The sequence below is a fragment of the Fulmarus glacialis genome, unplaced genomic scaffold, assembly GCF_000690835.1.
Source record: "Fulmarus glacialis isolate BGI_N327 unplaced genomic scaffold, ASM69083v1 scaffold7814, whole genome shotgun sequence".
Lineage (NCBI taxonomy): Eukaryota > Metazoa > Chordata > Aves > Procellariiformes > Procellariidae > Fulmarus > Fulmarus glacialis.
In genome coordinates this window covers 1-11,328 of record NW_009208717.1, presented here as the reverse complement: position 1 = coordinate 11,328, position 11,328 = coordinate 1, and the positions used below count along the sequence as shown (strand labels likewise).

Here is an 11,328-nt window from a genome sequence, read left to right as displayed (position 1 = left end):
TAGTGATATTATATAATAATAATAATAAACACTTAACTAAATTAATTTTTGAAGTCTAAAATTATCCAAGAAATTGAGAATAATCTTAATATAACAGTATGTGAATGTTACTATAGAAATCATGCATTGTATAATGATGTTTAAAGTGATCGCTCTTTTCTATTACTATGACAATTTTCCAGAATTAATCTTGAAACTACATAATTTATATTCTATTCACTTAATTAATGCAGTCTTTCGTTTTGTATTGGCATCCCTCTTCCCCCAAATTAAATACCATCCTAATAATTTCAGTAAGTTTTTGATGTCATGAAAGTGAAATCAGTATTACTGGGTAAAACACAAAGAAAACACCTGAAACAAAGTATTAACAATAATAATAAAAAGCTAGCATGCTAATTCCTTTTTCCAGTTAAGAGAGATCACTCCTTATGGTAAGAGGGGCCAAGTTCTCCTATCCGCACCTCAGGAAATAATCTCACTGTGGTGAGTATAGCAGGTCTGTAGGTTCAAACCCAGCAGTATTTAAGAAGGCATAACTGTTTTCAAATAAGTAATTCTAATCAGACTGCTCATCTGAGTAGTTCTACAACCTCAAATGTGCAGGACATAAGGTCTGCAGCTTACTTTTAGACAAACACTGTAGCTATTATTAAAAGCACAATCTATTTCCAGATTTCAGTTAGATAAATATAGTTACATTTGTGCACTTTATCATTACAAAAGAAACAAAGTAAAATGTACTGTTACTTACCTATAGACAGACATCTTACTCTTTTCCTGCACAACACTTGGCATTTTTAATCAATGTGTACATAAATGAAAAGAAAAAAAGCAGATTATCATATTGTCCTTTGTAGTTCTCTTTCAAAATCTCCTGATGATAGTCCACAAGAAAATAATAAATTGCTTCTATTGTGGAAAGGTATGTATCTGGCTTTCCCTTCTGATGACGCCAAAAGCAAGTTTTCCTTGTCTTCAACTCAATTTGCAGCAACCCTGTCAAGAAAAAAACCTGATAAATTAGTGTGGATTGGTGGATGGGATGCCAAAAAAGTCTTTAGTTTTGTTTTCTGACTTTGCTGCTAGCCTGCTAGATGCTTGCATGCAAATAATTTCTCTTCCTGTACCTCCATTTTTCATCGGTAAAATGGAGACAATAATTTTATCCTCCTTTGTGGACCACTTTGAAATTTGATGAAAAAGTGCTGTAAGTTCTAGGTTACAATCCCCGTATTTGCAATTAAAATTTATAGGTTATCCCTTCATTCATACAGCCTCACAGCCCTCAGTAAACTGCAGGCTCTGTTCAGATGGGAAGAGTGAAACCCATAGCTACAAAGACCCATCAATGTTCATAAAATGATTACTCAAACTTCATCTTTTGCAAAGCTAACACCCTTCAAGTGTAAAACAGAATCCCTCAGACTGTTAGTTTTGCTGAACTGAGGAGTATTTGCTAAGAACCAGACACTTTTCATTTATGCTTGTTAGGTAACTGGAATCTCACTGGGATTACTCAGGACTAAGTAAAACAGAATCTGGTCATTAATTTTATTAGAAACTAAAAGCATTCCCACTTGAGATGAAAGAAATAAATTTGGTCTCTGTATGGCATAAGAAAATCTTTTATCTACTATAGTCTCTGTAGCTGTTTTATTATTCAGATGAATTTTAAACACGTTATCTTGATTTTTATGTTCCTTAAGATGCACAAACTACTCAAAATTAAAAACACCTTAATGTGTAATCACTTTGTAAACAGGATGGACAGTTGGATTATAAAGAATAGCGTATACACCTGTCAATACCACGATCAGGTTGTAAAATGATCTTTTTCTAAATTTCTATCTATCTTTTCTTTCTATCTATCTAAATTTCTAAAATCAGATACTAAGTGTGTGTCATGGAACAGTTTAGTACAAGCAATAGTATAAATAACAATATGGTTGAAGAATTGCTTGGAAGTTATAGACAGAGACGTTTCCGTAAGGCCCAAATTCAGGAGTGCCAACTGGCCTACAGCCCTGCACTTGTAATTCTATAGTTTTACCTTCAAACTACGTTTAATTCTTTCTAGTGTAATTGCAAGATGGATTTAGTTGTTTGCTTTGCAGTTAGTAATGTATATCTTGCATAGTAAAAGAAATCTCTCCTACAGCATTTTTTAAAAAAATGAACAACAGGAGATTCCATCACTGAATTTATATGTTATTGTGTTGGCATTTCGGACCTGAAAATTCAAAATAATGTAGTCTAATTATTACCTCTAATAATCCTATACATGTCTATTCAAAATGGTAATAGGAAACTGCATTAAGCTTGTTTCCCTCAAGAGGTTTCAATACTCAAATTCTCAGCCCTAGCCAAAGTGAAAACTTTCATCAAATTCAGCAATGTTTCCACTTTAACAGCAGTGAACTAAATTTAGGGGATGATTCCTCCAATGTAAACTCCCACCTGTTTGTGGTTTGAATAGAAACAAAAGTTCATTGAAGGCAAAACCACTGACACTACTGAACTTACCACAAATGCAGGATCAGTTAATTTCAAACACAGAATTTTAGGAGTTTTGTAACAAAAAAAATTAGAGGGGGTTAAGGGTTACAGTTTACTAAGCATGTTTCTATGATCTGTACTGTATTTGTATCTATACAGCCAAAGGCAATATTTTATTACAAATACTAATTGTTCATATGAAAGCTTACAATACTAAGGAGATCAACATGTTGGTTTTGCTTTTTTAGCATCCACATACTTTCAGCTCATTAGAAATAAATGTTTCTATGCACCTGAGATCGAGCGAAATGGAAATATAGCTACCTTTAGATCTACTTAGGTAATGTAACCAAATTTCCCTTACAAAAGTTATTCTCCTGTATCTGTGTCTTATGGCAGACAATACCTTTCAGAGAGATCTCCCACCTTTCCTTAAGACTCCAGTTTTTCCTACTATGCTACATCCTATTATCACAGCATAGTCCCTGTGCTCCCTCCACTATAATAATCAAATGCTCAAACCTCTAGGATCCTATATTAATCATGTTTGGTCACTGATGTTACATCTAAGAGAGATTCTAAGTTCTTACCAACAAGATGTATGTAAGTTGTAAAGGTTACAGACATGCTGAAGCCTGTTGCTTACTCTGAGCCTTCTATCACCTCCTCGTCCCTATAGTTTGTACAGTGAACTGGAAGATTCACTAGTTCAAGAAATACCAGTCCTGAAAATTTTAAGTAATGACTAATTATGGTTTGTACCTATGGTAGCTAGTAAGAGTCTAAGCTCTTACTAATGTGCCTATTGTTATTTTAATTATACTGTTAATTTCCTAAAGAGCTAACAGCTTGAAAATGCTATTTCAGGCAGGAATTCTGCTCCTTTCCTAATCTTTTAGATTCCCAAGGTTTATGAGTAATTTAAGGATTTAGGCTGAGGAAGAAGGGGTTTACATACTTTGGATTCACCTGGCCTCTACTATGGCCCCCTGAATCATGTCAGCATATGTTGTTTTAGAAAGAATGTGGAAACTCATGACAGAACTCCCACTTTTTCTTTGCATCACACCCCTGCGTGTGATTTTGAGGGAAGAAGAAAGATGAAAATGTGAAAAGAGGACAAGAGATTTGTCAGAAAAAGAGGATGAGGGGAGTTTGCCTCAGAAAATATTAACTTACTGCTCTCAAATATCCTAGCTGTGCATAGGCAAAGGCTACCATTTTCTTGCTGAAATGAAAGCAAGCACAGAAACTTAAAAAACCCCAAACTACTAAAGCAGATGTATGATTCAGCCTTGTACAAGAGAATGTATAAGCTAATAAAATAAGACATTTGGCTAATACAAAGTGGATCAAACTTATAGGAAAAAATACCAAAGCAATCTGTTTAACAACCATGTTGATGTTGCCAATAAGCTTCATCATTCATATGAGAAAGTAATCGTTAACATTAGATGCAACTGTTTCCTTCCTGATCTAGCGATCACTTTTAATGAAGTAATCAATCCTAGACATTACCAACTTTCAAATATTTCCTGTCTTTAATACAACTCATTTAATTTTGCTTTCTAAAGATGTATTACACCATTTTTCCAAGATATAGAACTATTCTTTTGTCCAAGTTTTCTAGGTGTTTTTTTTTTTAAGATTGATGTAGTCATTTGCTTTCTCTTGCAGTACAATTAGCTAGATTTACTCTGTTTTTAAATGCAGGCTTACAAAACACAAGCCTTTTCTTTACATTTTCTTGGCTTTGCTAATGTTTCCATCCAGTATTTCTTGTAACTCCATCTTTCTGAATAAGTACAGCAATTACTTTTTATTTGGAATTATGAACACTCCTTTTTGAACTTTAATGTATGAGGAATATTTTCTAGGATGATGACTTCATTTGTAGTTGAACTGAAAAATGACAACAGTTCTCTATTTTTCATGTGTGTACAACATAAAAATTTCATCAGTTTATGCCTAAAGAAACTCTGCCCCATTCATCTGGGAAGGCAAAATTGCAATCTCTAAAAGGAGTATTAATGCAACTTATGTCCTTTATGACAGGCACTAAGGAAAGCAATGAATGCACGGGTTGTGCACACCGTTATACCTGCTGTATGGAGGGTAAAATTCTCCCCTGGGTGTGGATAAGAGAGACTCACTTGCATGACACTAGTCACACCTTACAGCAATCCTGAAAGGTGCTCAGGGAAACAGAGGACTGGAATACAGCTGGAACTGAGATGAAGTTCTAGAAAGGAGGGAAGAGTCCACCAGATCAGCATTCACATGGGGTAACTGGAAACCAATCTTTAGGAGCTCCAAAGTAACAAAAATGACGAATTTTTGACTGATATACTGCGTAAGCTTCCACAGAAATCTTAGTTCCCCTGGCTGCCTGTTACTTTTCTTAAATTCATCCTTTTAAAATAAGTTCCAAATGCTTTACAGTAACTTGCAACATGCAATTACTCTAATCTTTACAGTAATACTTCAATTTATTTGATAGAGTATGTTTTGTGTTAAACTAAATACTTAGTAACAGGATTTTAATTAGCCAATACATTATACTAACATGTGGGATTCTTTAATAAACCCACTAGACAGCAAGGCAACATTAATCTTGCATGTAAGAAGTCTGTGAAATTCCTTGTAGGGTCCAATGCAAAGCAGGCACTAGTAAACAGTTATACATATTACATGTAAACTTGATAGCCTGCCTCCCAGCTTAGTGCACCTTTTTCACTAATCAAAGTATTTTCAAACTCCTATTTATCTCAAAGGAAATGGATGCTATTGCTAAATTGTTTTATCTTTTGTGGTTTTATTTAGAATACTTAACTGTAAACTTCTTGTAATGAACCTAAGACAAAAAACCTTTGCAGAATTACAAGTTTTTGCTTTCAGAGATGGGAGGGTGTGGAGGGCAAGCAGCCATTCCCTTTTTGTCTGCAAAGTAGTGAGGTCACTGAAATGACCATGAAACAAAGAACTTTACTAGAAAAAGAAACCAAGCCATGACATACTTGCGCTGTATCTCCTAGATCCCTCTTTCACCTTCTAGTGGTCTGTCTGCCACTAGCATGTACAAAAATTCTCCCTTGGGTCTTTTGAAAAAGCAGATAGCCACCTGCAAAGGAAATCTTTTTGGCTTCCTTCAGAGGTCATTCAAACTACTGTTCTTCTATTGTCTAACATGACAGCTTCCATTCTGTGAGACTGAGGAAATTTTTTCCAATAGAGAAGTGGGAGAAATAAATGTAAATGCTTTTTTAATACTAGTCTTATCATTTTGCAAAACAGATTATATGACATGAAAAGTAATGGAGTCTTTGGCTCAGAAGTCTTCTACAGCAGAAGACTGGCTGTTGAAATAGGCTGTTGAATCTTTCACGTATACCCAGATATAGAGTTAGGTATACACTTATATCATGCTCAGGTATGTTATATAGACATATATTTCCCTTAATCATTTCTGTAGCAATAACATCTCAATATCAACTTTTTTTTTTTACCTTGAAGTCGTTCATCAGTTATTATTTTGTTAGTTTGATTCCAGGTACTGTCAATAAATATTATTTTCTTCAGTCTAGTGCCTTCACTCCTCTTGCTTGAGATGCATTCATTTAGATTTTTTTCTTCTTCTTTAGGTTCTACTTTTGCTTGCTTAAGAAATGGCTCTCTGGAACAGTCATCGTCATTATCATAAACATCTTTCTTAGTGTATTTTTGGAGATGGAAAGCAATATCTTTTACTGAAACTGAATTGGGGCCAGGAAATATAAGTGCTATCTAAATGAAGAAAAGAAAGAAATCTGAGTGTCAACAAACTCTTTTTTTTTGTTTCATTAAAGAACAGAAAATTTCTATCCCCACCCACAAACATTTAAGTCCAGGGAAGATGAAAGAGTACCTCTTAAAAAATACTCTATTGTCTAAAAGGATAAAAGACTATGTTAAAATAATGATGAAAGACACTTATTAAAGTTCTTTCATTAAATGTCACCTCCATGCCTCGACTACCAACTCTAATACTTCTGTAAAAAAAAGGTTTTTTCAGCCAAGACAATGGTGTCAGCCCTGAGGAAGTTCAAATTTCACTCGTCATTGCAGTATACCGGGTAGGAAGGCCATAAAGAACAGTTTCTAATTTCATTCACAAATTTTTTATCAGAAGAAATAATCTCTTCTGCCCTTGTGTCTATTGCAGGCGCCACAAGTACCTTACATGAAGACGACCAATGATGGCCTTACTTACTTTTTTTTCAGTAGCTTATTGCAATGTTCAGAATCTGTGACTTGGAAAGCCTGGACAATACAAAGTCACTGCAATCTCTTCCCACTTTTGCCTGCCTTCCCCATTGTTCTTTCTGCTTTTTTTCAGCTTCTTGCCTCTATGCCACCTATGCTTTCCTTAATAGCTCATGAGATATGTATATTATCCTCTTCTTCATATAGTCAAACAATAATGAGAGTGTTAATTATGACATCAAATGTGTAAATATTAGATTTCAGATTAATCACACCATTTAAATGAGCATATAAATCCAAGTTCATAGCTCACTTTTTTCAGGCTCTGTGCTGACTATGATAGACAATAGTTGCATTTCAGTAGGTTTTCTCTGTAGTAGTGAATGTTAAAAATTTTAAGGAAGTTTAAACACTGCAGCTGCTGAATATGATGAGCACAACACCTAACGGCTGTTTAACTTGCTGTAAGTTGAATACTTTCATATGTTTGGGCAAAATACTTATGGTATGCAATGAATCAAATTATCCATTATCTAAGGTGGTGAACATAGGAAATTCAAGGTAGTTAGATAGTGCTACAGTTTTTCCAAGCTTTGGAGGACAGTCCATAACCACTGTACATTTGTAGGCCCAAGCTTTGAGAGAGCTCAAGGTGGAGTGGACTGGATTAACAGAATAGTGCTTTCCTCCCGCTCCCTCCCAGCAGAGTGCAGTACCACTGCAGGAGGAAGTACAGAAGATACCTCTGCATCTCCCCAGCACAATGCCCTGCTATGTATATAAAATTTCTTACTTCATGTCTTTTTTCTTCATATTCTGGAATGCACGGGTATTTATAAATTGTAACATCATCAGGTGCCAGAAGCTTAGCATGCACAGCAGTGCTTTTGCCATCTGTTTCATTTGGGTGTTTAATAATGTCAATCTTCAAAGGTAACTACAGTAAGAAAGAAAAAAAAAGAAATAAGCAATATTTATGATTCTATATAAAAAAATAGGTACAAAAATTTGTAGAAAAATTTATGCAAAATCCAGGAGAAATCCCTATGGGCATGTAATTAAGACTATTTGACAATTTTTGACAATGTTTTTGTTTTAATAGGTTTAAAACTAAACTAGAGACAAGTGACAAGAAGCACCTGTTACATTCGCTCAGTTCATGTACATACCTAAGTATGCAATGAATGCAATTTGGAATGCTGTAGTAGTAGTGTGGTAAAACCTCCAGAAGTAGTATCAATAAGGTAAATAAGATACGGTCTTAATTCGAGCAATATAATGGTCCTCAATATGAATAGTTATCTGTATTAGGTATTCACCCTATTGCAAAAATGGCCATTTCAATGAAAATACACCTAAATCCACTAGGTCGAATTTCCAAAGTACTTCTAAACTATTTTCACGATGCTTTCAAAGTACAGTGTCTTCAAAATGCATTTTAGTTCCTAGGTGATCTTGCAAAATGTCTCTCAGTTCTCTTTGATGGTTTCTCCAAGTATTTTAGCTGAAGGGCATTACACTTTTTATTCTTTATTTATATTTTAAGATTGGTTATCTGAATTATACAACCATGACAATTAGGAATGCCTTTTAGCTCACATTTTATGTAAAATTCACTCTTGGTTATGGACAAATAGTGTTTTTTGTTCACAATACACTCTGTTCTGGCCAGAGTTCTTAGAAACTGAAGAATGAAGGTGAGAGCACTGTAAAGAAACTTGTAAGAACTAAATGAAAACATAGTAATTTGCATGAGAAGGTGAGTGACGTCAGCTTATCTTCTCATCTAGTAGATACATAAATGTTTATGTGAGGACTGGAACATTGTCAGTGTTTGTACATATAATTCCTTAAATAAGAACAAGAATTTTATCTAACTGTAGTTTATTCATACTTATAGCTGTGTTAAAGATGAATGTCTGTAAAGAATGAGTCAGAAAAGAAATGGTCACAGACAGACTGTCTGTTCTTTGTAACGAAAAGGCACAAGAATATTATAAAAAATCCGTAAGAAATATTAACCTTCACAGCTGGAATTTCTTTGGTAGGAACAGTTTCAACAGGAACAAAGCATGTATAACAATAAAACATCCTTGAACTACTGCATCGGGGGCATTTTGATCTCCCACTCTTTTTTGCCTTTTCAAGTACTTCCTGCGATGCTAACTTTAATTGTTGAAGTGGGTTATCTTGAAACGATGATGCAGTCTGCAATTCTAGACTTTCCAAACATTCAGTATTTCTTTTTGGTCCTTGAGAGTTTTCTTCATTTAAAAGTGCAGATGAATTTAAAGACATGGTTAGCTGAAACAGAAAATATGTTGTAGCTGTTAAATAAAAATCCAATATACTGTCAACTAATTTATTGGAAATGATTCTCTATGATCCTATTTAGCAAAAAATACTCACCAAAGAAGGTATTTCCTATAACAGAAAGCATAATAAAATCATCTGATTCAGTTGTTATAGCACTAAGAACTCCAAACAGATTTCAGGAGAGCATGCGATAAACAGCTAGAAAGAACTTGAGATCTGTATCGTTAATGCACATATATGCACATTCACCATCTTACTAAGATAAGTTGTCCCACTCACTTAACTTGTGCAGAATTATATTTTTTTTCTATTGGTAGGATCAGTGTCTAAAAGCTTGTGAAAATACTGGTAGACGCTATTTACCTGGATGAGCAGTCCCATTAGTCTTCAGCATGACTATTGACAATGAATTAAATGTCTACAGGACAGAAATCCATAAGAGAAAAGTGAATTGTACAAATTTAGATCTCTGTCCTGAAATTTATTGTGTGTGGGCAAACCAAACTACCTGAATGAAATCCCTGTTGACAGAACTTTGTGAGATAAAAGAAATCTTCCAGGAGCTAGGCTTGCAGCTGAAAAACTAGTCTCAAGAGCTAAAACACAGCTTTGGTACTCCGTATACCAGATAGTAAGCGCTGACCCAGTCTAGACTCATTCTGCAAGTTTGTATTTATTTAATAACATTGATGGACTTTTTTCAGACTTTCTTCAGGACAGATGTTGTCTCACTCTCTGCAGCTGGCATAATGTTTTCACTGTGTGCTCTGACTAATGTATCAGAAACATGACTGTATGCCCATACCCGATCCAAACAGAATTAGTATTGCTGTGTGCAGAGGTTCATAGTCACCGTTTTAGTGAAACCCTTCTGACTATATCACTCAGGGTCCCCTCTGGTCTTCAAAGCAGACCCCAGTCAGGAGCTTGCACAGCCTGCAGTAGTTATAAACTGCCTTTTGTACTCTGTGCTGCATCATTTAAAATGAAAAAAGACTTTCTCAGTATTTACTTTCAGCTAATTTAGGTTTACTTTTTCATGTCAGGGATCACACTTGTGAAATGATGTAACAAAACAGTCATGTTTTAACAAAAACAAACAAACAATAATTCCTGAGATGTGATCCAAAATTAAGTGTTTAAATAAAACCAAGTGTAATTTAATTGAAAAATAACAAAACCAAAACACTCAGCTAACTTTCCAATAAAAATTTAAAATTAATCCCAGAAAACGTAGTTGTTATTTTCTAGTAAAATTAAATACTCGTGCATGCTGATACCTTCCCCTCCCCCGCCAATCAGCTCTAACTTTTGAAAGGTCAGGGATGTCCATTCAAATAAACACAAAATCTAATATGCACACAAATTTTATACTGGAATTTGCTTTTAAGTATCTCTGAGATAAAGCAAATATACCCTACATCTCAGACTAATCCCTACTATTATCAAGTTTCCTCAAGAAGCAAAGCAGGCGAGAGGCCCTGTAATTTGACATGCATTCCCAGCCTGCAAACTGATTCTTTTCAGTATAATGGCTTATGGCACTGTGGTGTTCAACTATGACACCCCGAAGCACTTTCATTATTGATACTGACAAGAGATATGCTGCTCTAATGGCACAGGAAAAGCTCTGTGGTCTCAAAACAATAGCTGTTCACAAAGTTACAGCAGTATACATATACTTTTCAAAAAAAGACAGCAATAGAGTTTATACAACTTGTAAGATCCAAATCTCGATTCATACAGAAAATTTTAAGACTGTAAATTAACAACGCCAACTACACCTAATCTCCAAACCCCAGATAAATCAAATCACGGCCACCGGAGGGTACCCTCCACATCCCAACTGCAATTCTAAGACAACTTAAAATCTCAGTCAGGACATAGGGGTTTTGTGTAAAGTTCACGAAGTGCCATCAAGCACACTCATCTCGGTTACTGCCGTGTGCTTACTCACCTCTGCTCGCTAACCCTGCTGAGCCATGTGGAAGCCACACGGTGAGGGCTCAGCTTGCAGCGGGAACTGCTGCTCAACCGCGGCTGAGGGGCAGTGGGCGGCCTGGCCCTCAACAGGAGCGGGCCTTTCTGCGGCAAGAAGGGCCTAGGGCAGCATACAGCTGGCTGCAGGAAACGCAACGGAACTCTGAGGGGCGCAGACCTTTGCTCTTGTGGTGTCTCACGGAAAAAACAAAGCAGTTCTCCTGTCTGTCGGGACTGAATGGCCCCCGAGGTGGGACTCCGAGGCCTCCGAGGGCGGAAAGCCGCTTCCCC

General features: G+C 35.7%; 1 protein-coding gene across 1 annotated transcript; it reads right to left on the bottom strand.

Moving 5' to 3' along the window:
- Positions 1–711: 711 nt before the first annotated feature.
- DTWD1 (DTW domain containing 1) lies at positions 712–9,040 on the bottom strand. The gene is made up of 4 exons (XM_009576588.1): positions 8,764–9,040; positions 7,535–7,678; positions 6,006–6,282; positions 712–999 (listed from the first exon to the last, which is right to left on the bottom strand). Exons 1-4 carry the CDS (start codon positions 9,037–9,039, stop codon positions 770–772), a joined length of 927 nt encoding a protein of 308 aa, XP_009574883.1. The 5' UTR covers position 9,040; the 3' UTR covers positions 712–769.
- Positions 9,041–11,328: the final 2,288 nt, after the last annotated feature.

Excerpts from the sequence above, each read along its gene's own strand:
- DTWD1 (XM_009576588.1), bottom strand. The coding sequence starts at position 9,039 with ATGTCTTTAAATTCATCTGCACTTTTAAATGAAGAAAACTCTCAAGGA. Across the intron at positions 7,679-8,763 it reads AAGAAATTCCAGCTGTGAAG|TTACCTTTGAAGATTGACAT; the intron begins GTTAATATTTCT and ends TTCTTACTGTAG. Across the intron at positions 1,000-6,005 it reads AACTGATGAACGACTTCAAG|GGTTGCTGCAAATTGAGTTG; the intron begins GTAAAAAAAAAA and ends TTTTCTTGACAG.